Consider the following 27,688-nt stretch of genomic DNA (forward strand, 5'->3'; position numbering starts at 1 on the left):
GCCCGACCCCGCGGCCACCCGGGGAGCCGCTCGGAGCCGTCTGCTGTGCTCGGGTCCGAGGCTCCACTGCCCTGCAGGGGGCTTGCAAAGCTCTCTGCTGTATTTACTCACCTTCAATCTTTTTTTTGTTTGTGTGTGTGTGTGGAGCTACCTCAGCACCAGAGAGAAACGAAATGCTTTTGAACTCCCACACAACCGGTTTCATACATAGACTGTAAACAGATGTTTTAATAGCCATTTCCTGCACACCACATACAGCCTTTTTCCTTTCTCTAGTTTAGGGGTTTCTCATTTCTGCAAACTTTTTAATTACTATCTATTCATCTGTCCCACTTCACATCAAACAGAAGTACAGGCTACACCTCAGTCCACACTCATCTTTCATTTAAAGAGGTTCTCAGAAAGGTTTTCTGTAGCTTCTCCAGGCAGTCAAACCAAAGGCAGAACTTACTTCTGGAAGCAATGGGTGCCAATGAGCACTCAGTTTGTGAATTAGTGTCCAGCCACAGATGTGAACAAATCTCTCACCTGCTGTGGCCCAAACCTATCAATGTGAAATATATGTGAAAAATAACAGAAGTTTTAACCAAATAAGTGTAATTCCTGAGCAAAGGAACAGAGAAGAAGAACAGATTAACTTGTGACAGAAATTATTTCTCTTGTGCAAGAGTAGTTACCAGCAATTGTAGAGAGAAATACCCTTATTTATATACTATTTCATCATGTATGCCATGCAGGTATTAGTACTCTATATCCTATGCATAGACTTGTTGGTAAGCACATACCCAAACATCCAGATGTTTGCCAGCAAAGCATCTTTTGTGTGATAGATACCTGTGCAAGCAGGTTTTCCTAGGAATCCCACATGTCCTTGGAAACAAAACTACGTGTGGCCATTTTAATGCTCATCTGTTTTTTAATGCTTCTTTTGTTATTAACTTTTCCCTCCAGAAACCATCCAAAGTTTCAGCTGGTGGATGCATCTGAAAGAGCAACCACTACACTTACACAAATCCTTTTGCAGAAAAAGGAGATTCTTTGATGGCAAGAAATTAAGTGTCTTCCCACCTCTGAAGGGGAAGGCACACTCGGTTCTGGTATGATGGATAGGTACTGCAACTCACACGTGCTTTACAAATGATAGAGAATGCCAATATGTGCTTTGTAGGTTACAACAGGCCCCATCACATCTTCAATGACAGCAGGAATGGCTCAACAGCAATGCAAAAATGCGGAAGCACAAAGTGTTATTTGTCAACAAGTGTGTTACTGACTTCATCAGCAACCTCTGCCATGGCAGTGATGTTCATGTCACTGAAAAATAGTCTTAAAGATGGTGCATAATGACTCTTTTTAATAAGACTTGTCAAGCCCAGGAGTGGGGCTTTGCTTTAGTACCTGATGTAACTCTCCCTGTGGTGTTTGCTGGCCAGTCTCCAACACACATTCAATAAGCAAAGACACATCTCAACAGTCGTTCATCAATCCTAGACTTGGTGGCTCCTACAACTTGAAATATCGAGGCAGGAGATAAGTATTAAACACAAATCCTTAGTCATGTTCCACATACACCACACAGTCGATTCTTGAATTACTGCCTGGCACACTTGGGGTATTAAAAATGCTGTAAATTTAAGAAATCAGAACATCAGTGGAAAAGTTTGCCATGCAAGTGTAGATCTCACTGCCAAAATTTCAGGGTTGAGGGGATGAGCTTAAATTAGAAGAGGTTATTACGAGCCACCTTCAGCAAAAGACAGTTGTCTTCTGTGATGCTTGAAAGGTGGGAAAGCAGTACAGGAAAGAGCTGCTGTGTAACACAGGGTGGGAACTTCCAAATTTAGCATCACGATACAGGAAAGTATTTCACATAAAGGCATATAATACCCAGGTATTCCATTTTTCTGTGGCAAAAGTAACAAAAAATGTAAATAATAAATGAATGAGAAGAAAATGCACGGGGAAGGTGCAGGCCTGGTGACTCAAGGGGTGCTGGCCCCACCACAAACACCTGTATTTGAACATGAGGGAGGTGAAAGCAGAGGAGCTGCATGTGCCCACTTTCTGCAGCCCCAGGCGAGGTTGCAGCATCAGCGGTCAGGCACAGCACCAAAGGGCTTACACGAGAAGGAAGGAAGCATGTAAACAGTGTATAAACAATTTTAACTAACCTAAAACCATTTTTACAAAGCTTCAACCTACTCCAGAAAACTTTTCCTATCACAAACATAGACTGAGCCTTTAGTGAAACAGCAGGGTGATTTTGGCCACTAAACGTTTTGAACCTCCCCCCATATATATGTAAATGCATACATATTCCAGTCAAAATTGGAGCAGGAAGGGACTCAGTGCAGGCTTAAAGTACAAGGGCTGTTTTACAGCTCTAGGGATTACTCTCATCTGAGTGGAGAAGTAGACTGTAGAACAACAGGCATCACACAATCAACACAGGTCTCTGCTTCCTCAGAAACACTTGTCTCATCTTTTCTCAAGATCCTTTTTAAGGAAGCAGCTACAGCAGCATGGCACTAAATGAACCCATAATTCTACTGTTAGAGTGAGGTTGGTGCTGAAAAAAGGATGAAATTTAGTAAATGCAGATGACTACAAAAACAAGGAAGAAATTACAATATAACCCACCACACCATGAATTCAAATTAACAGGCAGGCTTTCCTAAAGTTGGATTCTCTGAGACAACAGCATTTGCAGGACTTTCCAGACAATGTGAACACAAAACAGCATTTAACTTACCTACATGCAGGAATTTCTGCTCAGTCCCAATCAGAGGCAAAGCAGTTTGCCCTACAACCAGCACCAGAGGAGGGGTAAGCAAATTACCTACAACCATTGCAAAGAGCCATTAGAGGAGGTGAAAGGCCTGATGTTTTTGCAGGTGTGGTCACTGAGGGTGTTGTGCCTGTGGCAGGGGAAGGACCAGAAACTCCAGCTCCAGCAGCTGCTGCTGCCAGGGCAGTACAGCACAGGTCAGGTACAGGCACCCAGGCCCGGAGAGCTGTGTGCTTCCTGCACTACAAAGAGCTGCCTGTCAGCAGGTGTGTGTTGGAAAGCACAAAGAAAAGGGTGGTGTTTGGGCAAGGTTCACTGCCCCTCAAGCTGTGACCCCACCTCTGTTTCACATTAAAATTGTAGGAGGTGAGCAGGGACCAGAAGATGCAGGGGAGGAAGAGTGGGTGTGTCCTGCCAGGCTGTGCGCCAGGTGGAGCTCAGAGATGTAATCCTGGCCAGCACGAGTTCACCAGGGCACCTGACCCAGATTCCTTATGTTCCACCCCCTTGAACACCACGGGGGACAAAATCTCCCCTTCACCACACCTGTGCCACTGCTGTTGCTGGAGCTGTCTTTTGTGCCCAGAGGTGAGGAAGAGGTGGCTGGAGCAGGATGGGTGGAGGCTTGCAGCATCGTTTCTTTGCTGGCGTTTCTCCCCTTTGTTTTCTAAGCTCCCTTCCCATCATCTGAGTGGCACAGCCTGTAGTATGCTGAAAGCCTGATAATAAGACAGATGACATCTGTTTAGGTCACATCTTAGAAAGGATTAATGCTTCTAAGGACTTACAAGCTACAGCTTAGCACTGCTATCTGAACACATGGGCCCCAGTACATGTGATCGCTGTCAGCTCAAGACTCAGCACTTCTACAGCTCAAGAAACATGGAAGCTGGACATCCAAATGACCATGGCAAAGGATATGCATCATTCCCTTCACTGATGCAGACCGGTAGTGAAAGCCACAAGTGACTGTGTGCTCAGTGTGATGAAGGAGCTCCAGGAGGAAAAACAACTCCACAGCACTGGATTTGTCTGGGGCAGGGGCGCTGTCCCACAGAAAGTGACAGGCTCATTCCGGCTGGCAGAGGTGGAAAGTGGAGCACACCCATTTTTACACTGAGCTTCCCCCTGCAGAGGGGCAGGGGAGTGGGATGACCCGGACTGTAGCATCAGCAGAAAGCACCACAGCTCCCTCCCTTCAGCAGGCAGAAAGTACTTGCAGACACGAAGTACTTGCAGACTCAAGCAGCCCAAGGCTCTGTGCACAGGCTCACAGGCTTTAGATTCCTCTTTTTTTTTTTTTTTTTTTTGCAGAGGGTCAGCTGGATCTTGTGACCTGCGTAAATAACAAGGCTTTGGAAAGAAGCTCAATAGGCACATTGTGTTCTTCATTTCAGATCCATAGTTCGGAACGGAGGAAAAAGAAATAAAAGTTAGAAATCAATCTTAGAGCCCTAAAGTCCCCTGGAAGGGAAAGATGAGTGGCTGACGCAGCAAGTTCCACTAAGTTATTTAACTGGTACTGTGGGAGTTGATTAGAATTATTTATTTCCAACTCAAAAACCCACATGCTGCCTCTTTCTCTCTTGCCAATTAACAGTATTACTTAGCACTAATAGACTGCTTTCATTTTCAAGGGGCTTAGGAAGACAAATTAATCACCTCAACATGTCTGAAAGGAACAGATGGCAGTGAAGTATTAACATTGCAATTTCACAGTTGGAAAAGCTCCTGAGAGAAGGGGCAGTAGGAGTGTTTGGAGGGCACCTGGCCCTGCTCCCTGTGTAGAGCTGGGGTTCCTCAGTCTTGTCTCCACTCTGAGTTTCTGCTCTAACCCAACCTCATCACACATTACTTTTCCTGAGCAAAGTTACACTGTTTTTCTTATTCCACCTTAAACAGGGGTAACATCCCTCCAGAAGGCCTCTTACCTCAGCACATCTCCAGACAGGTCGTTACTGCTTTGGATTTAAAAGACTAAATGTCTATCCAATAATGCAATTAGTCCAGCCTGTCATTGTTTCTTACTGGCTGTAAGCAGGGAAGTGATCAGGAAGAAATACATTCCCCTGTCTATCCAGAAGGGATGCTCTTTTTCCCTGGAACTTCTTGGCTACATTTGGGTACAGAAGAGCTGACTGCTTCTGCCTCCTCCCACTTGCCCTGTCTCAGGGGACCATGGCCATGGGGCAGTGTCGCTCCGTGGGGCCTTTTGGTTCAGTCATACAACACACACTTCCTTAAGCTACATCTGGAAGGAGGATAAGCTGTCTCTAGAGCAGGGGTTCCCACTTGTGTCTAAAGCAAGGGATCCTTGGCCATCCTTGAGAGCATCATCTCAGGACCCAGGTCTCTTCCAGCAGCAGGAGCCCAAACGCAAGGTCTGCAGATACCACAGAGTGACCTGGGAGTGAGAGAGAGCCCAGAGCACTCCTGTCACAGGCTGCCAGCTTCAGAGAGCCCCTCAGCAGCACATCCCCACCCAGCTGCTGCCTCCTCATGGCCCTGGGGGCAGCAGGAATCACTGGGGAGTTTGTTATGGAGGCACCCATGTTACTGGGCTTGCAGTGAATTTGGTTGGGTGGCCTTTCCTTTGGATTCCCAGACATTAAGCAACCTGTCACATACACAGCTCTAGAAAGCTGCTTCTCAGAACAAACTGACGTTTTCAGGAGAGGGCCAAACAAATAAGTACAGTGATTTTAAAAGTGACTGCTATGACAATGACAAAGCAACTTTTTAGTGGTTTGTTGTTTTTTAAAAAATGATTTAACTATGGAAGGTTTTTATTTAAAACATTAAGAGAATATCTCTATTTCAGTATTTAACCCCCCCACTTAAAGATTATCTCAAATAGCAACTGTGCAATAATAGTGTCAAATGTCTGGCAGGTTTTGGTCTCTCCTCTAGGAATGATAATAGAAGATAATTCAGAGTGAAATTATTCTAATGCCTTTTCAGAGCCCTTTCTTCAGCATACTGATATTAGTATCAATTCCCTTCAATCTGTGCTGAGCCACTGAGCTAAGCATCTCAGCCCACTATCAATCTCTCAGCCTCAAGTATTATATACAGTGAAAACCTTCTGGAGACATTAGTCAGTGTGTAGGGACAACATAACGTATCCAAACATCTGCACTGGCTGTGGCTGTTCCCAGATGTTAGGGGAAAGAAAGAGCACTGAGGCAAAATGGTGAAGCACCCAGCGTGTCAGTGCAGCCCTCACTGAGGATTCCAGGGAAAGGCAACCCCAATTTCCTCAGCTGTAACTGGTACCTGAGCATTCAGGCTGGGGAAGAGAGGCTACACGATGCAGTTCAAACTGGTTTTCAGATGGGCTCAAGAAAATAATACACCCTGATTTCACCTTGGCTCGATAAGCATCTGTGTTCAGCATTGACCCACTCACTTATAAATCTAGTATGAGCTTTTCTGCTACTTTATTCATATTTGAAAGCAGAATGTAGTGGATTTGGATTTTCCTAAGTTAGAAAACATTAAAAAACAGAATCAGAGTTCTCACATTTATAAGAGTAACACTTAAACAGAGAATACTTAATACACAATGTGGCTGCATTTAATTTTTTTAAAAAATTGAACCCAAATGCAAAGTGAATCCAAATTGCCTTTTTTTTTTTTAAGTATCCATCATACAAGAGAAAAGACTTATTTTATCCATACAGCTAATATTCAGATTAGTGTTTTTGCTCTTTTTTTTTTCTCTTAGATCTCCATTAATATACCTTGTACTTTAAACCTTTGCAAAAGCATAGGAAACCCTCAAACATAAACACCATTTTTATAAACAACAGCAACTCCAATGATCATCCTAAAGACTAATAAGTGAGCATCTGTTTTTCTGGACTTGCAAATCATTGGTATCCTTTCTCCTTACTTGCTGCTTTTCTCATCCAGGAATGATAATCAGTGTTTAGTGGCAGCAAGTCCAATGCACAAACCACAAGTAATTGCCACCAGAGCTGTATGAAATCCAAGAGCTGTTCCAGCTTTTATAGTACAACAGTCAAAGGATTCAAGGGACTTGGCCATATTGTTCCAGTCCCTTCTGCAAACTATCTCTTTCTGACAAGTTTGATACTGGTCCCATTTTATCACCTTCTCAGAGCAGGGGGGCTTTATTTTAGAAGGGTTCTTGGATTGGAAGGGGTGGAAAAGATAATACAGGTTATTCCACATGTCAAATAGCTTAAAAGTGTGGATTATAATGGCCATGGGAGCAAGTTACACTTGCTATTTCAAAGGTTTAGTTTGCCTCTTCAAATCTTTAGTTCTCCTGCATACCCAGTGACAAGCTAACAGGCAACACAAGGTTTTAGACTGCCACAGTGCTTGAAATGCTCAAAGTGTAATATTTGAAGAATTCAGGGAGAAATCAGTGTTCAATACTCTGGGCCACAAAGTGAGTTTGTATAGAAATTGTTTAGCTAAACTCTAAATAACAGCGGAGTGATTTTATTTAACTACTCATTACTTCTTTACTTCTATTAAAGCTTTGAGAAAATTAATTTTAACATGCAGGATCATTATCAAAACTTGGATGCTCAGAGCTATAGAAGCATCCTGAGTAAGGCATCATATTCCAGTGGTTTTAGACTTGATTTATATAAAACTCATTTTGAGCTCAGACTTCATTGAGGCCAAAGTCCCAGGGCCTGAATGAAGCCTCCTGAACTCAAAGCAAATTTCACACCAGCCAGCTCTGCTTAATTCCACTTTGTCCAGGAGTGAAAATTTGATCTTCAGCCACTCTATATTATTAAATTAATGCACCACAGCTCATTGACCAAAGGCCACATATGACACTGGGAATAGTACTCTCAGCTTCCTTGACAAACCTTTCACTTCAAGCAGGCCCTGCACTGTGGCTGCATTACACTATCATAAGAGGTGTCTCACTGAGAAACTGTCTGCAAAGCTGTTTTTAGGAGGAAATAAATCTTTAAGCTGCCCAAATGACCAAGGCACTCGGAACAAATAACCTTAGATCTGTACTTCGGGGGAGACACAAGGTCTCACTTTTAGCAGGCGCTTGACGTCAGACCAGAGAGGAAACACAAGACGAGCAAAGGTTACGTGCAAACTGTCCCCTGTGGCTTATGCAACAGCCAAACAACCACTGATCAGGAGAGATGCACATAAAAACAACTCACTGGAAACTACTTTTAATATAAGCAAAACAAAACTGCTTATGAGTTGTAGGGTATGACAGACTGATCTGAACACCTTTTGTTTCATGTCTCTAAAACAAGCATTCAGTAAGTAATTCACATTACATGAGTCATCTTTGGTAAAACTGTACATTTGTGTCAATTGCTTGGTAAACATCAGTTCTGGATATTTAAAGTGTAATTTGTTGTAACCACAAACTAATTGGAAAGTTGGAGGAGCATCCAACGTACGTGAGCTTGCAGAGGGAAGAGTTCAGACTAGTAATACTGAAATTACTTCACAGTTATGTAGAAAAAGTTACAATTCTTTGTCATAGAGCATTACACTATTTTGTCATTCTACAATTAAAGTGGTCTTATAGTCAGCATTATTATAAATTAACAGCGAAAGCTCCCAAAACAATTGTAGGGGGTAGGATTGCAAGCTAAGAACTTTGATTAAAGCATAATTTTCTAACTTTGTTTTCTAGCCCTAAATTATTAAAATACAGAAAATGTCATAATTGTTTTAAAAAGATGCATCATTTAGAAAAGAAGTTTCGTTCCTTACAATATGGTTTAAAACTAACATAGAAGAAAACAGTGCTACAGTACATACAGTCGAGAGCAGTCAGATGACACGATGCAGATAACAGCTTATGTTGTGTCATATGGCCCAGCCACAAGTTTTTCCTTGCTTAGATGTATATTCGATGATCACTGAACTTCTCCCACTTACCCTGATGTGGGCTGTCCACATGTACTGTGTTATCAATCAAGAGCTGGCATTTATTTACAATTTAAAAGCAGCACAGCCATCCTGCATCCTACAGCCATGCTCACTCCACTGCAGTACTGGAACGAGCACAGCAGCTTGGATATCTCAGGGAATGCATCATTGTCCTGAAAGGCCTTTTCTTCACCGGTTTTTCAGGAGGTGGCTCCTCATTACTTTTCTCAGCCGCCTCAGCAGGCTCTGTATGGAACTGTTCTATTTGAAACTCGAGATGTTTTTGAATGGCTACCCCGAGAACTTCTGGATCCACAGATGCCCCGTACACTTCCCATGTCATTCCTTCATCATCCCACCTCACTTCACGTACAGGAGATTTGGGGGCCTCCAAGTCTTGCTCCAGGTTCACCTCTGGGAATACGTGTGGGTGACCTTCTGCTGCAGCTGCTGGGCTTGTAGCCACAGATTTGCATTCCATGGTCGGAAGAGTTTGTACCTCGGCATCTCTGCGCTCAAGAGGTGGTTTCACTCCTCTGGTTAAATCATTCATAGAGGTCATAGTCCACATATCCTTGGTTGTCACGACCATGTCAGCACCTTGCTGGCTGCTGAGGGCAACGCAGGCAGCCTTGGTTTCTGGAGGAGCTCCCTCCTGATGAGCACAGTGCTGAGTGTGCTGCAGTTGTTCTTCAGGAACATTACAGCACTTCAGGACTCTCTTGGCATCCAGGCCCGATTCACTTACTGAAGACACCAGTTTAGGATAGGTCAGAATGTCTGAAGCAGAAAAGGAATGAAAATAGCCAGGTGCTGCCGGCTCTCTTCCTGTCTCACTGACGGAGCACACCAACCGCGGAACGAGCTGTATGGACGGGATGGGCAGGGAGTGGCAGTAGGCAGGGATGGTGGCATCTGCCTTCAGTGCATCCTGCCTTATACTGCAGGGCCCTGCAGAGTTGTTATGAACTGCCATCACCATGGGGGAGTAGGCAGAGTTCGGAATATTACCATAAGTCAGACCACCGTGAACAATCCCAGTGCCTTGATTGAACATTGTCCTGTTTGGGAAACCATTTCCAGGCATGTGGTGTCCTAGAACAGCAGCATGAAATGTTCCAGGATCTGTGTAAACAGTAGTGTTACGTGGAATAGTGCCACTGTCAAAGGTGTTTGTGGGTACTTGTTGGTCTTTAGGCAGCACTGGAAGATGAGTCACAAGGTTTTGATAGTGAGATGTATTTTCATTTGTTTCTGATCCAAACCTCTGTGTTGGGAAGGACATTCTAGCCCCTGGTGGACCAGGCCTACAGCCAGAAGAGCTTAGGCTGGAGTGGGTGGCACTGGTTTCTATGTGAGTGACATAAGTCTGCTGTTTGCAGCTGCAGGTTAGGTCTGAGTGGCTTCTCTGAAGGGCAGTTCTTGATTCTTGCATTTCACACAGGCTTTGCTGGTGAGCACCACAGGCTGAAGAGACATTCTCAACCGTGCTGCTTTTCACACACATCTTAGCATCCCCCACTTCCCAGGATGCTGAGGGCTGTTCAATGATAACGAAATGATTTGTAGTCTTAGTTCTGCTCTCTGAACGGTCATTGGCTGACTGGTCACTTATGGTCTGGACCTCTGATCCAAGTCCCATCCTCCCAGACTGCGAGGAGGACCACCCAGAACTCTGCACACTCCTTGCATCACTCTGGTTTTCCAGGGTATGGCAGATGGTGCTACTGTAGCTTTTCTTCAGCTCCTGTTTGCTGTTTAGCCTTTCCTCTAGACTTGATCGCCCAACACAGGTCAGATTTGAGGAGCTCTTGGACAGGGGGTGACTGTTGACGTTCAGGAGTCTGTGGCAAGTAGAACTTAGTGAGTCCTGGTAGGAATGAGTGTGGAGCTGGTGGCTGTCAGCTGACATGGCAAAAAAGAGAGATCTGCAGGAAATGGTGGAGAAGAAAAAGAAGCAATTAAAGAAGGAAATAAATGTACCAGAAACTATAATCTCTACTGCCTTCTGCCTGGGCTTCTTGCTATTCACAGTTCACAAATACCTTTAAAAAGCACAGTATTCTAGTGTATGTATACTCAGGTCTGTCAGTTTCCATTTTCAGTTTCCACAAAGGGTTTTTTTTTTTCCATTTCACAAAACACAAAGGGAAACAATTTTCTTGGTTTCTACCTTTTAACAAAAGCAATCCCAACATTACCAACTATCATCTTCCCTGAATTCACTGGAGCCATTTTTGGGACGTGCAAAGATATCATGTAACTTAAGCAAAGAAAGAAGTATTTTCAAACCAGATAACTCTTTGCCACAGTGCTCATTAAGCCAGCAATGTTAACAGATTGTCAAAACAAAGAAATGTTCAGTTTTGAGTCTCCTGACATTATAATTTCAGAACTTCTCCAGTCATTTCTGGAGCTTTCAAACATTAACAAAGCCATTAACCACTGAACAAGTTCCCCTTTTTCTTCATATTTCATTTCACAAGAAGATCACTATTTTAGTCAACTCTTTTCCCAGAGTCCCCACACGTGCACAGTAAGTATGGACAAAACTGTTTTGGCTACCTGTGGCAGAGGAGATGTGACATGAAACCCAAAGAGATGAGCTCTCCCAGGCCAGTGTGGAGTCAGTGCCAGTGTTCCCAGAACAAGTAGTGCTGGGCAGCACAGGGCACAGATACCCAGCTGGACTGTGACAGCTCAGAAGGCTTTCTAGCTTGTGCTCACCACTGCACCATTGGAGGTAGCAGCAAAGAGGGATCCAGTGAAAGGCTGGAGGTGAAACTCCTCCAGGAACCACAGAGGCCCAAGGAGAGTCTGCATCTCAGCACAGACTCTGTTAAAGGTACATGCTTTGGGCTGGTTGGGCTGATCACCTTTGAGAATCTACAAGTTCATGCTGGCTGTGGAAGGTGCACACTCACTGCACCAAAAGCACGGTAAAAACAAAACAAGAACATCTTTAACCGAAGTGTTATGCTTTTCCTGTCCTTTTTTCAAGCAATTCTTGTTTCTACTGGTGAGTGTAGCATCCTATATATTGTTCACACTTAGGTTAGCACTGCCACATCTAAGAAAAGCTGTGATTGAAGATTTTGAATCTAACCAGATTTAGTGATTAATTTTTGCTTATTCAGTTAGATCTTCCACTAATTGACTATGCACATCCCCTTGGTGTCACAGAGGTGTTGCAATATTTGTATAACTAGGCTATTTTAATATGCTTATGTATCTATATCTATGGACACACATAGGTGTATTTCTTTTCTACAAGAACTCATTCTATTGAACAGGAAAATCTAGAGCATTTGTGCATTTCTTCCAGGTCAAGTACTAATGGATATTTTGCTGTGCAGATGTATAGTGGAAGCCACAATTTGTCATTTAAAACAACTTTCCCCCAGATGTTCTCCATACACTCTGCCTCCCTAGCAGGTCTCCTACATAAACCCACACAACTGTGCACCGTATCACTAAAATAAAAATGAATGTGTGGAACAAAAAAGTTACATACCCGTGGTGAACAAAAGCATTCTGTAAATGTAACAGGGAAGTTCGCTCATTACACCAAGAACCTGGTGGCTGCAGGGGCTCACATTTGACCCTCCCAGTGAGAAGCCTCTAACACATGATCCTTCTAATGTGATATTTACAGGCTCAAAGAGTCATCCATCTACCAGCCAGCATAACTGATAAAGAGCACGCCTTTTGCTCCATCCACAAACCAAGAGCTCTACTGCTGATCCAGGCAGCTATCAGTGCTTCTAACTCCATTTTTACTGGTAACTTTGGCAGGCTAACAGGTTGCAATTTTGCCGTCACCTGAAATCCAGTTGTGTTGCCTGTTTTCCATAATGAAATTAAATTGAGCCTGACAACGTTAAAAAGTAATAATATTTGCAATCACTTCCTTAGGAAGCTTCTAATTGCTGGCTGTGTAGCAGGGATTGATGACTGGCAGCAATACGGGCTAGCAAAGGGCTTGCTCACATTTGGACTGCATGCAGAAAAAAGGCAGTTTCCCGTCCCTCATTCGTGCTTCACCTCCTCCAGCACGTTATCTGTCCTGCAGCCACTTACACACGTGGGGATAGTCTGCCACACAGAGTTCAGAGGAGTCAATAGGATTAAACACCAGAGCATAGCTGTCTGCAAGGTGAAAACCTTACATTTAATCTCTTTAGCAGATAACACCTGCAAAGGCTCTCACACACACCGGGATGAAACAACACTTACTAATGGGAACCCTCAGCAACAAACACTGAGACTCGGGTGAAGGGAAGGCTCCTGTTACAGATGATACACGGCTCTGTGAACTTTGAAGGGTTCTCTTACAAAGTTTACAAGGTTCAAATACGTAAATACACACAAAGACCAAGGGCTCTATTTGCTTTCTTTGTTTAGCATTGCTGCAGAAACCTCTCTAACTGAAAGAAGTGATGCAATTTGAAACTGATTCATCACCTCACACAAAACAGAGTCAGACAAATGAAACAGTCCAAATATAGTGACTTTACTGAAAACAACATCCAGTGTGATGCTGGCAATGAAACCTCCAAGAGAACTCTGAAGAAATTTATTTTTGCCTCACTGCAGGTGAAATCAACACCAAATGTGGGCCAGTGCAACACATATTACACACCTACACATATTACACACCTAGACGTACATGTATAACATTATAACCAGCAACTACCAGCAGCATTTGAACATCCCTGCTCAGATATACCAGTGTTCCAGGCTAGCAAAACTGTAACAATTATCCAATGATTTTTGGGCCTTGAAAACAATAGGAATGATTAGCAGTTAACTAAAACAACATATCACCTTCTCACCTGAGACTTTATGACACAGTTAAGGACGGGGAAAAAATTGGTAAAAAAGGAAACAAAGCCCCACTCAAGCACGATGAAACAGCTTCCTTGAGAATAATGCACATTCCTGTCACGTTGAAATCTGAAGTTACTTCTCCCAGACAGCCTGAACATTTCTCCTTTTATAGTCCACCTAATGCTTTCCCCCTCTATTCCCTGCTCCTCTGCTGTGTTCTGGGAATCTCAGACAACCAGCACATTGTGTCCACCTGGCAGAGGCAGGGCCCTGGGCCAGACTTGTGCACGTGGAGCTCTGCACAGAGAGTGACAGCAGCAGAACAGACCTGTGGTGGCCCCGGCCTTTCCTCACCTCTGCTGCAGCCAAACGTTGCCTCAGCATTTCACAGCAGCGTAAGTCAGCCTGCAGGTGTGCCACAAACACACCAGCTTGCTGATCCTGATGACTCTTTTTTTTTTTTTTTTTTGGAAGAGGCTTAGCTCTCATTACATCAATTCATCAATCCAACCACATCAATCACTAACGTCAGCACAGGGAGGAAAAAGAAGACCGTCCCCCTTTGGAGCAACACAAACCCACACGTGGCACAAACCCCAGAGCAAACCTGTACGTGCACCACCCTTCTTCCCAAGCCTTTGGAAGTGGCATGTAATCCCACACCCTACTTCCCAAAGCACATTTCACACGTGCGGTGCTGGCACTGACTGCTCAGGGAGCACAGAAATTCTTCCACGTAGGTCCACACCCCCACGGAAGGGGCCCGACGCCGCACACCCACACACCGAGGTGCGGCACGACCCACGTGGGCCTGGGAGGCTCACCCAGCTGGTGACTGAGGAGAAGGAGCAGGAAGGGAGCACAAGCATCTGCATGGTCACACTGACACACCTACCAGCAAGGGGCCGGGTCAGGCACCGAGAACTGTGTGACAAACTTTTTAAACAACAACATCAACAAAATCCAAGCCCAAAACACGGGACCTCTCTAATGTCACAGTCATACAACACCACTGTGTTCTGTGAACCAGCTAATTAGAAACGGATTAGCATGGGACACGTGGATAGGGACACGGCTGACTTAGTGGGTACTTAGAGACCCAAACCAACTGGGTAGAGATGATTGCTTTGCTTAACTTTGCTTCTTAAAAAGTAAATGCATCACTTATAGGAAAGGAATTTCCTTCAAAAATACCTATTGTAGGTTCTGCGTTCGTCTGAAAGATTCTAATTTGGAAGTTCAAAGGAAATCCACACCTGAATAGACAAACAAGAAAGCAGTAACTTTGAGGCAGATACTCTGCTATGAATATATAGAAAATTGTTAGACAAGCAGAGAAAGGATTAGGATAGAAATGGAATTAACATCCACTATTTTTGGCTTAGCTTCAGATAGCTTATGAGAGGATCTAGGCTGCTTTCACTAATTCCACTGAACTACTTTAAAGCAACAAATGTGTATTTTGCTATGACTTATGATTAAAGTTGTGACCTATTTAATGCACCAGTAAATTTAGTCTCAAAATATTAACTATAATGTATGTTATCAATTGAAAGACATGCACTGGTAAATTAACGATGATTCTAAAATTCTTCAGTATTTTAATGTTCCACGCACATCAATATATAAAGCAAGATTTCATGTAAAATAATAATACCACCTGTATTTCAGTATGATCATATTTAGCTCCTGTATTATGTATCCATTAGTGATTGCTTTCTTCCCTGCACTGGCAGGCTTCAAAAGAGTGATATGAAAAATGAGACATCCACAAAGCAGATCACAGTTTTCATAAAGAGGATAGTAACATGGGATACTGACATGAGATGATGTGTTAATAACAAAAGAAATCCAGCCATGCTTGCATTTCCTCCAACAAGCAAAGACAGAAACTACAAAATGCCACAAAAGTAACTCAGCTGCTGGATCCTTTTAGATTTCAAGAACTGCCTCAAGAAAAAATCTACACTGCAACTTGGCGAGATACATGACTTGGCAAGAGCGACCATGCTCTTTCACAGAATCATCACAGAATGGGCTGATTTGGAAGGGACCTTAAAGACTACCTAGTTCCAACCCCTTGCCATGGCTGAGGTTCCATTCACTGGATCAGGTTGTTCAGGGCTCCACCCAACCTGGCCTTGAACACTTTGAGGGATGGGCCATCCATAACTTCACTGGGCAACCTGTCCCAGTGCTTCATCACCCTCACAGTAAAGAATTTCTTCCTAAAATCTAATTTAAATCTCCCATCTCTTAGTTTAAAATCTTCCCACCTTGTCCTATCACTATCTACCCATGTAAAAAGTCATTTTCCCTCTTCTTTATAAACCCCTGTTTAGTACTCTGTTAACAATAGTAACAACAGACAGTGAGGCAGTACGGATCACCTAACACACTAAACAATACAAGTTAGTTGCAGAATTTGGGAAGGGTAAGAGAAATTTAATGCTGTTTACTAGAAACAGGCATGCAGTGCCAGAGACTTATTTCTCTAAGAATTCCACAGTTTGTTTTTGCTTTATATAACTGTGGTGGTCGACCCACAAGTCAACCACTCTTGTAACAGTGACTGCAGGCTGTTTCACCCATCTTCACTTTGCTGATCATACAACGGAAAAAACCAAAGATTTCTTCATAACATTTCATGTTATGCTTTCAAACCCAGCATCTGACTGCAAAATAAGTGATGAAATCAAAGCCAGTTTCAGAAGTGAGAGCAATAATATGCAAATGTGCGTTTTGGAAAATCATTTGGCGATTTGATCCACACCGATATTTTTGAATGACAGCTGTAAGTGTCGGGTCCTTGACCTGAATTTGCTCCTTTATTTGCATCATTCTGGCCTCACTGTGCATCAGTAACCTGTGCAATCATCAGCTTCACAAGGTAAACACAGAATTTCTGCAATAGCACCGAACTCCAAGACAAACACACACGTATTTTATACAAGGAGAGTAGTGTGATTTTAATTAACTCAGGAGATTTACTTGAATAGAAGGCTGCTATATGTAGGTACTTAACTCTGTTTAATCTTATTACAAACACCATGGTTATACATTTGAAAAGGCAAGAGTAGTTTACGGTTAAAACGACAGAACTTCAACTACAACGTAAGGGGCAGCTGTCACTTAGCCATGAACACTGCTGACACCTGCCTGGGACACCAGACAACACACACAGGAACACCTAAATTTCTGCCTGAACAGCCAAATTACCTCAGTTACCAGAAGCAGTACAGCATATTTACACTGTGTTCTCTTCAGGCCTGGTATTTAAACAGTCTCTTCCTTATTGGAACCTATGACTGAACTAAGATACATGTTTACTGTGGTAAAATGACATAAAAAGGAACATCATCTAATATGACATTGATTCCTTTTAGAGCAGTACTAATTTTGAAGAGACCTATAACACCAAAATAAATAAAAAAATAAGAGCAAGGTTATGTCTAAAAATGTGTCCCTGCTTGCCCACGTTGAGAATTACCAGTAATTTCCACAAGATAAGAAAGACCTGTTTTGCACTTACAAAAAGACTGACATGCTAGTATGATGAGTTTTGATGGCCTCTCCCTGACTACTGCTACTGAAAGAAACAGTTCATTAACAGTAATCACTAACATTTAAGTTGGGTGGGGGGAGTCAAACCACTTGAAAGGCACTGGAGAAACAGGATTAGCCTTGGTAAAAAGCTTAGAGATTCAAGCGTCTGGGATTAGGAGTTTTGTTGTTGTTTTTAATTGTTATTTTATTTTGGTGAATTATAAGTGAAAGGAAGAAACAGAGGAGTTACAACAGGGTAAAAAGTATCACTCGTCACGGAACATAAAAGAATTTCTCCAAATTCTGTCAGTACAACTATTTCAATGCAACTAGATTAATAAAGACTTAGGTTGAGACCCCAATCACTTAACCTTTAATCTATCATCTTCCTGTAGGCTTTGCATTTTGGAATAGCATTATAAATGTACTATGACTTATTCAGTCCAATCTGCTAATGCCCTTTTGTAAATATTTTAGGTCATCTTCAATATTTTCAAGTATCAGACAGATCCACAGGACAGACTGGTCTGGGCACCTACAAATGCCGTCAGATGGACACAACAGACAAGTGCACACTGACAGGAATGGATGGGATTGTTTCTCAGTTCTGCACCACGAGAAGCACTGGTGACAGCGGTTCATGTCACTGGGACCACAACTCACCTCTAGGAAGAGGAGTACATTTGACAGGCTAGAAAATATGAGAGCAGAAGAGTTATGACCCTCAGTGCACAGCACTGCAAAGGCACACTGGACTGACCTCTCTCTGCATTGACTGGTAACAAGATGAGAAGGAAAGAGTCCCCTCTTTCCATCTCCGTATTGAGGAATGAAGCAGAGACTTCTTCCCCCAAATGCTGAAGTGACCTCACCAGGGGATAATAAATGAGTTGCCACATCAGAAAATGAATAGATTCCAACATTTTCCAACACATTCACCGCAGTACAGAAGGACAGGGTCGTTGTGTCCACAGTTACCCCAAGAGTGTAAGAAAAGCCATGCAAGAGGGTGAACATTCTCTTTTAAGAACCAGCAGGGACAGCCCACAGCCCTGGGACAGTCTGAGCCAGGAAAGCAGAGCTGAGAACTCTGAATTCTAAGAATGAGAAAGGCTAAAGTGAGAGTGCTATGAGAGAGAAGCCTGATATGGATGAACCCAAGGAGACTATTTCAGTGACGTCTTTAGCTGAATTCCCAGGCAGGGCAATTCACATGGGGCTGTAAAAAAATCATTGGGAAACCAGAGAGAGATGCACTCTATCACAAGGGAAGCATGTGTTGGAATGCAGTCCTGACACCACCACATGATTACTGTGTAACTGTGCATCCTCTTCACCACCTTTCTTTATTTAATCATCCATCCCAGAAACAATTTCAAAACATCTTGGATTTTGATCTATTTTTAGAAGAATTTTACAAGCAAAACATTACTCCCACTCAATGTGCACATACATCTGCCTCAGCATTCAATTACCCTACAATATACCAAACAGAGCTAAAATATGAGATATTGTACAGTCATATTGGATGCTCACTGTTAAGTGTTTGACAGTTCACTTCTTTTAAGCTCAGCTCTTCAGTCAGAAGACTTAAAACATTTTAATTACAACTGAAATATGCTGATATGCTCATGTAATCAGCTGTTTTCAGCAGCTGGGGCTTTAAAAAAATTAAATATTACGACAGCAGGCAACACTGACCTAGAATCATGCTTACAGTGAATAGTGCGTGCCTACAGAAGTGGTATATTAATATAATTGTCTTTCTGCTTTAAGCAGATCAGAATTAAGCAAAATGAAACTGTTAATTCAGCTGCCAGGTTTATGCTGTTAAGAATTGCTGGCTACTGATATCCACCGGCAATACAGAAGTCCTGTGAGAAAAATATTTCACAATTTCTTTAGGAATTAATGTTTAATGCAGAAAACGTGCGATGATCTATGAACATCTGGATGTATTTCAGAGCAACAGACCCTAGTGAACCTTCTCCTCTTCACAGCAGAGGATCAAATAGTATTCCATCAACACATACCAACTTGGAGGGGACAGGGTCAGTCTGGTATAGAAAGACTTGTGCTCCTCAAAGCTCCCTTTCTGTGTGTACTCCTCAATCCTGAGCATTCTGCTTCCAAAGCAAACCCACTCATCTGGAACTCTGCAAAAACACACGGCCACTGCTTGCTCAGCAAGCCTCTGCCTGCCAGACACCCAGGCATGCAAACTGTGTGAATCACAGCTGCCTGTGAAGGAGCATGAACTTAGAAATCGTGCAGAAAACCAGCAGCTCATTTACAGCCTGCTTCCAATCTCAGAGCAAGGGAATACAGCTGGATATTAACGCAACCTTTACAAGAGGCTGGCAGTTCACACGTCCAACAAACTCCACCCAACCTGGCTAAGTGATTAGAATGTCTACTTGTAAATTCATGTGTTTTAGTAGAAAATGTTCAAATAATCATTTTTGCTATTTGCTTGAAAGCTTAACAGCAACAGTTAGCGGCAAGATGCGAACTCGGCCAAGCACCCTTGCCCTATGGATACCCTGGCTCTAACAGCAGGATTCAGCATGGTAGTTGGTTACCTTTGAATATGAGGGCAGTGAAATACTCTGCCCTGACAAGTGAACACACATCTGACACCCAAAGCTGTCACAGAGCCTGACTGAGTGGATGAACAGTCACTGTGTGTGTGCGCTCTGTGCTGGCTGAAAGGCGGTGGCCAAAAGCACAGAGCTGAGCCTCTGTCTAACATGCCCAGCCTTTCCAAAAAGCTCACTCTCTTGGTCCAGTGTTGTGCCAACAGAGATAAAAGCTTTGTAACTAGTTACTAGCTCAAATCTGCCTTAAAGATACTGCCTGGGTATAGCCTCAGGTACAGCGGCTTTTCATGTTCACATATCAACCTTAATTGAAGGACAGCGGTTCCTACAGCGGCATCAAACAGGAGTAATGGGGACATAAACAAAAGTAATAGTAATAGTAAAAACATCTCCATTAGGATGAAGGAAAACAGTATTTTAGATTGAAAGATGCCTCACCAAAACAACCAAAGACGCTTCATTCTTCTTCAACAATGTAATAGTTGAGTCTCTTTCCTACCTGGAAAAACCTGACAACTCATCTAGCGAGACCCAGTAATTTACCTTCATTTCTTGTTCCCTTGTTTTTCCCTGTGATTGAACGCTACACAAAGGGCCTCAAAAGCCCCTTCAATTCTTTATTTAAATGAGTGTTTGTGAACTATACACAAAACCTTGGAGAAAAGAAAGATTCAAAACAACAATCTATCTACATCCAGAAGCTGCTCTCAGCAGTGGTAGGGAGAAGATTGACTTTTACATCGTAGACAGACATAACACTGACTTCCAGGCTATAAATAACAATTGCTTGGTAATTAGAAAGAGGAAACAATTGCCTTCTAATTCTGTCTGTGCCCACTGACATACTGTACGACCTTGAGCAAGTCATTCCCTTTGTGACTCAGTTTACTCACTGTGACTCAGGGATTAGATTCACAAGCCCCTGATGTAGGTATTTAAAGGCTTAATTCATGATTGCAGAGCACTCTCAAACCCCAGAATGAAAGATATTAAATATAAGACATTGAAAATAATGTATTCTGGGTCTTTTTTTTGTAAGACTTGGTTTGAAAGAAATAAACAGAGCATCTCTAGAGGAAATTCTTGTGGTACTTGCAGAAAGCTCACCTTACCAGTAAAGCTGAGACACCAACCAAGCCTCAGAAGCACACCCCTCGCCCCCCCAGCTTTCAAGCATCAAGTGAGAATGAGTTATCTTAAGGATTTCAAATACACAAACCCAGTATTACCAGAGTTTCTCAAATTAGGTGTTGTATGTATATACTCTCTATATAATTTGCACGCTAACAGCATGCATATTATATATGCATGGTATATTAAATAGCAATGTGTTATTATAAGCAGCTTCATTAACCCTTTATAAGCAAAGCTGTCACAACTCTAGACCATGTTGTCCTGCAGCGCCACATTCACTTGCAAGCTTTTATTTACTACGATGAACTTCTCATGAAAAAGAGATTCCCTCAGGAATTTAAGCCGGCAGTTCACACTGCAAGCTGTCTTTTGTATATCCTTAAGCTGGAGAAGAACTGGCAATCTCCATCCAAAGGGATAAGTGAGTATTGAAAAGGACTAAAAAGAGGACTATCTAATCGTATTTCATAGCATTGCTAAAAGCTGCCATTGTAGTAAGAGCTGGCTTTGAAATCTATAAACAAAGAACATGGCAGGAACTAGGAAAAAGTTTTCATTTCAGATTTGATATTTTGTCATAAGAAAAAGTTATTATGTCAAAGTGCAATCTCTGCCTCTCAAAGAAGCAATCTCTGCCTCTTTTATTTTTCATAAAATGCCTGAAAGGGATGAAAGGGAGCATCTCTCTACTCTCTCAGGATTTCTCAGGAGAGAAGAAAACCACTGGAGCTCGGCTAGAGGAAAGCCCATGCTATCCAAGGCTTATTTACCACCAGAGACCTTGAGGAGAGAAAAACCAAGACATAGTAAAGTAGCAGACCAAAGTAGCAGACTAAAGCTTGCAAATATTTGTCAAATCCAAGTGTGTGAAGAACTTTCTCTAGAACTAACGTTTACACCCTGCTCTGCGTAAAGAAGCAAATCTTCCCTCCTCTTTGGTAAATCACAGAATGAGCTGCAGAAATCTCTACTTCCTTATTAATATTTAATAATGTCAGGAACACAACATTTTGAGGCATAAATTTGGAACAACTCAAAAGGCAATTCAGCTCCTGTCATCACTCGGATAGAGGAAGGTCATGAGGATAGCTAGAGAATAACTCTGTAAGCATCTGGTGCTAACAAGATACTGCTTATAATGAATAAAGTCCCTGTTACAAGTATTCTTTGCTTTTCAAACCTTGGTTTGACCATATTCAAGGCCCAAGCAGACATAACCCTAAGAAATCTGATCTCATAGCTGTCTCTGCTTTGAGCAGGAGATGGGAATAGGTGAATTCCTAAGGTCCCTTCAAAAATGAGTGATACAATGATTTTTTTTATTGTTTTCATAATTTTGTGCTTTTATCTGTCCTTGCCAATGAGAAGTTTTCACATAGCTTCTCATGCTGAGCCTCAAGAGAAGCTGAAATGTGCAGCCATTTTGCAATACTAAACCATCTTTTAATTGATTAGTGAAACCTGCACCTCTTACTGAAACAAGTTAAAAAAGGAATGACTTTGGAAAGTCACAAAAGTGATCCCTGTATTCTATAGGCCAGGGGATACACAGGAAGGAGGCAGGGACTCCCAAAGTTTTCCAATCCAGTAGCACCTCTCATGTTACTAAAGCAACGAAAACACTCCACCTCTTCCACAGTTTAGAGGACATTGAGAACCAAATAATTTTATAAGTCTAAAAAAAAAATCCAAAAAAATGAAACAGCGCAGCTTTGTACATTCATCATCTCTCCAATTTCCACATCAGGTTTGCCCACTTTGAGCTGAAAAGGAAGTTGGATCTTCGAGTTCAGCTCTGATGAACTGGGTTCTCTCAGTTTTATGCACTGTTGACCACAGTAAAGCTCTGCAAGTCAAATGAAGGTCTTAAAACCGCTCAATCCCATTAACCTTCATTTGCACACTCAGGTGTGCCCTTGCTAAAGCTTAATTAGCAAATGGAGATGGAGAAATACTCCTGCTCCTTTCCGTGTTTTGTACTAAATCCACACTGCACAAGAGTTAAGCCATAATTTTGGAAGACGTAGAACTTTAAAGATGCACACAGGGACAGGCCAGTCTAAAGGTGATCTTTCTTCTGATGTTTTTTTATGTGCAGAATGATGCTTGGTTATAACTCACATGCTTAATGCTCACCCTCATCACCAGGCCAGCAAAGTCCTGGCTGATGTCAACTTCATTTAGCTGGCCTGACCCAATTCCCATGCTCTGAACACACACCTAAGCAGCACCAAAGAGATTTTTTTTGTGTGGTTCCTGTTGCTACAGATAATTTCTCTGAGTGGAACTCTATTCTGAAAACTTTAACAGCTTTCCTAAATGGAAAAGACCACCTTCTTGCCCACTAAGGAATCAGAGGATACTCCTTAAGGGACAGCTCTTAAGACACATATGAACTAAGAGCTGCATAGCTATAGATTAATTCAATAGTTATAAGGCATCCATAAGAAATATTGAATCAAATTATCTTAACCATAGAATAACTCATGCAGTATTTTTCAGTTCACTGCCTTCTCGTTGTATCCCTCATGCAGATACTCCTGACCACTCTACTCCAACATTTATTTTCATTCTCCCCCTCATTTTGCTTTTACAGAAAAGATTTCTCTCACATCACTGAAACAACCCCCATTCTCCCTCAAAAAAAAAAAAACCCAAACCACTAAGACTATTCAGAGTTTGGATAAATCAGATCTTCCAGAATTTTAATAGCCCAGAGAGAAGCCTTTTCACATATAATACAGATTTATAGTTTACACCAGTGAAAAACCTCTTGTTTCTGTGCAATGAAACTGCAAGAATTAACCAAAGGGCCCTATGGTGTGACTCACTGCTATGGGAAATGACAAAACCAACCAAACCAACCCCTCAAACACAAACTAAAAACAGCAATAAAGACCCCAAAGAGTTCATGGCTGACAAGGACAGTAAAGTGTAACATCATTTGTGGCCTATGATTCTTGCTGCACTGCTGCTCTTGGGCCAGAATGGTCTGGGGCTACAAGCAATGAAATATCACAGACACCTGCCAAAGATACAAACCTCTGTTTCCTTTAGGAAATAAGAGAATTGCCCAGTGACTTGAGGGTCACTTGCAAAAGTAAAACTATGGCATACAGTAACAAAAATAAGCTATCTTTTTCCTAATTAACTGGAAGAGTACTTATCCAAAAAACACCATTAACAGCTCTCTGTCTAGTCCTTACTCTTTGAAAGCATCATTCCTAGGCTTCATTCTCCTGCAAATTGGATAACAGCTTGCAATATCCAAATACAAAGGACCAGTGAAGTACACTCCATCCTCATTTAAAAACATTAACTCCAGGGGAAAGCAATGGACAATTCAGGCTCTTTAATCTCCAGAAGAGCTGCTGAGGAAGAAACAGGATTTTAGTGCTGTTCTGCTCAGAACCAACCCACCTGCACTCAGGTGTAACATTATCTCACTGTTACAGCAAATTTCTCTGCACCTGGAGTGTTTTAATGCTACCTCCAATCTAGCCTTTGTTATTACCCTTAACAGAAAGAAAATTAAACTTCAGAAATATAAATGATCATCAATAACAGCTTTCATCTATTTTACCCTCCCTCAGACACTTTGACTTTTCAGGTGCAAAGTGAATACACATAGTTTACTGTGGCAGGAAAAATATGGATTTGACATGGTTATCTAATGGGAATTTATGACATTTGGCATTATAAACCAGCTCAGACACCACAAGACCATATGCAGTTTATTGCTCTTGTTTATGCAGTCTTAGATAACTGTCAGAGCAATTAAATTGCAATTGCAGCTTTCTCTAGAGCACAGTTAAGTTAAACGGTCTGGATTGTAAAAATCAACAAAATCCTGTAACTGGACCAATGTTTTACAGAGTAACTGAGTCACAACGTGAAAACATAAAGTCCTCATCTAACCCACCCTCATTAATGAAACCTTCCCTAAACCTAATTCTTTTACACTGAGGCTTCATGCAGAGGTTTTTGAACTCGCATCTTACTACAATCTACATGCTGCAAGCATTCAGACATATGCTTGGCCTTAAACGTGCAAACAACTACCTGCAAGCTTTAATCCATGTCTTGGATGCAAGGAAATCACTGATATTTTTGTACAAGATGATGACTCTGAAGCTTGAGTCAATGAAAGAGAGGTAGATTTTGATCTCTATGTGGTCCATCTTATTGATGCACAAGATCAGCATGTTACAAAATACATTTTATGTTATGGCTGTCTGTCCAGTCACCTTTCATGCTTTGAGTTCTCTAAACAGAAATAACTGCTTGCTCCCCCCCTCCCTTTTAAACACCTTGCCCTAAAAACCAGAAGTGCATCAGCACAGATTTTTGCTTTTAATCATAGGAAGTTGTAAACCACAACATACACACAAAACACCCTTCTACTAAGGATTCTGATTTGAAACATTTACTCTAGTGACAGTAAAAAGCCAAACCAAATCAAATTTTTCACATTGAAAGAGATATGTTTTGGTTCAGGAGAAAAATTAGCAATTGATCATTTATCTAGGAAGGAAGAGTGTAAAACAAAGCTGATATGCACAAAGCACTGAATTATTCCTCAGGTTTTCTCAAGTGTTGGATATTAACTTCTTAGGAATTAAAAAAAAAATGTGGTACACATGGTATAAAAAAACAAGGTAAACCATTCTCTGGCAGATTCATACTAAAAGGCAGTGCTTTAAAATAGTACGATTTACTCTTTTCTCTTACTTTTAGTATCAAACCCCTAACATACACACAAAGGATTATCAAACAGCATCTTCATAAACTTGCAGATGTGCAGAGGAATAAGATGAACAAGATTATGGGTGGTTTTCTCCCCCAAAGAAACAGTGACAAGAATATTCTAGAAACACTTATTAAAAGACAAACACACACACACATGTAAGTGAAAGACACCAGCACCAAAAAAACCCCACCTTCCGTAGAAATATATTAAATTCAATTAAAGCTCGGAGCCATAGCTCTCATCATTTTAGAAAAAGAGAAAACTACCATTTCCTGGGCTTGTCAGTCCAGCTATCAACCCCCTGCTGCCAACACAGCACTTACAGAAGCCTGGGTCTGTCTCTGTGCAGCTCCTCTCCCTTCCCCTCATCTGCTTTGTTACTCTCAAAGACCTGCTGGCAAAACAGGGAGGACTCGGTGTCCTCACGGGAGACGAGAGAACGGGCAGTACATGACTTCTGTGGTCCTTACCTTCCCCCTACTCAGAGATTGCACATCCAGCTTCCCTGTCCAAGTTACTTGGAGGGTATTTAAAAATAGATGCTCAGAAATCTGAGGAGAACAAAAGCCAAAAGAGTTCAGATTTCCTTTCCTTGATCCGCCTGATGCTGTTGACACCAAGGTGAGCATAGGATAAGGGGAAGGAGGTGGGATTGTTAGAGAGCATCAAAGGCAGGAGGCTGAGAGATGGGGTTCCCTCTGCCTAGACGTGGCATCCCTCCCTGGCTCCCCCCTTGGCTAGAGAGGAAATAAAATGGAGCCTAGGAGGGAGGGAGAGAGATAATCCTGCTGCTTCATCTGATTAGAGAAACTGGGCCTGTGCAGAGCCGGCAATGCCGCCAGGGAAGCACAGGGAGGGGAGGCAAAAAGGGGCAGGAAGAGGAGGAGCAGAGGGGGAGGAATAAAATTAGAAGGGTTGAAGGAAAATTATAAAAGATATACAAAGGGACTGACTCCAGGGTCAAGGCACCTTGTATGCCTACAATTTTTACCTTCAAGTAAAGGTGAAATCACCAGTGGGAAACACTCACTGCTTCTGGTAATATGGAGCAACTGGAAAAAAACCTAAATCAAACCCCAGGCCCAGAATGCATTGGTCATGTAGGCATGGACTGGGAACAAGGATGTACCAATGGACTGAAAAGAGTGAGATTATTCGTGCTGAGCAGGGGGAAATGGAAAAAACCAGTATGCTACAGATAGTTACCTAGTTTGTCATGTACAGGACACAATTTAGAACACATTTTCTATTGCATGTCATTTTCCAGAACCTGTTTCCACTTACTAAGTGGAGTTACAACAAGTCTGAGTTGAACCAAAATGACTTTTTGAAGAAGTATGTGTCAGCACACACACCAGGGTGTTTGCAGCTGTGCCCTCGGCTGCCCTCCCGCAAGCCTCCTTCCTCGGCTCCCAGTCGTGCCCTCCCTCCTTCCCTGCCCGGTGCAGGAATTTCTGGGCTCACAGCTGCCCACCTATGGCCACCTGCACCGCTAGTGCAGTGTGCTAGTGCAGCCCACAGGAGGCTGTGGGCAGTCTGGCCCTCCCTGCACACAGGGCACACTTGGCCTGACACAGGGGCTCATTCCAGGGCACTGGCAGGGTCCCCAGGGTGCTGCTATGGAGCACCCCCTGGCCCATCCTGCCCCAGCAGGAATATCCTGCCTCGAGGACACGGGCACCCAGGTCCCTCCACGCTGACAGGTGTGACCTGGGGTGCATCAGGGAACGTCAAGGACAGATGTGACCAGAGGAGTCTTGTCCTAGCCACAGTGGCCCATTTTCGTAGAGAATCTCCTCCTTCTCTCACCTTCACAAAATGCTACGCTCAGTCCTTTCCCAAGCACCACTCCTTGTCTCTGCACTGCGAGCTGCTTTGATTTCTTTCTGGCCTATCCCCCTCCATTTAAAGCTTCACACAAGGCAGGCTGCTTGGATCTCTAATGGGTTAAGGAGAAGGATGCCAAAATATCAGAAAATAACCCTTTCAAGTCCTCTTGCTTTCTGTTCAGGAAGGAGTTAATACCTTTCTTGTAAACCACCTACAGCACTTCTCCCTTTGTTCCCAAGTCTTCACCCAGTACCCCCCATCAGGCCTAGCTCAGCTGAGAGAGGGGGATCAAGATCTCCTCTCTGATGCTTT

General features: G+C 42.6%; 1 protein-coding gene across 2 annotated transcripts; it reads right to left on the reverse strand.

The window, feature by feature from the left end:
• Positions 1-6,211: 6,211 nt before the first annotated feature.
• On the reverse strand, positions 6,212-13,666 carry GPRIN2 (G protein regulated inducer of neurite outgrowth 2). Of its 2 annotated transcripts, none has more exons than XM_050340082.1 (2): positions 13,514-13,666; positions 6,212-10,614 (listed from the first exon to the last, which is right to left on the reverse strand). In XM_050340082.1, exon 2 carries the CDS (start codon positions 10,596-10,598, stop codon positions 8,796-8,798), a length of 1,803 nt encoding a protein of 600 aa, XP_050196039.1. In that variant the 5' UTR covers positions 10,599-10,614; positions 13,514-13,666; the 3' UTR covers positions 6,212-8,795. The 2 variants fall into 2 exon arrangements, with proteins under 2 accessions (XP_050196039.1, XP_050196046.1); XM_050340089.1 differs by having other exon boundaries at positions 13,522-13,653.
• Between the last annotated feature and the right edge of the window lie 14,022 nt (positions 13,667-27,688).

This window comes from Myiozetetes cayanensis, unplaced genomic scaffold (assembly GCF_022539395.1).
Source record: "Myiozetetes cayanensis isolate MyiCay16 unplaced genomic scaffold, myiCay2020 scf10, whole genome shotgun sequence".
Classification (NCBI taxonomy): Eukaryota; Metazoa; Chordata; class Aves; order Passeriformes; family Tyrannidae; genus Myiozetetes; species Myiozetetes cayanensis.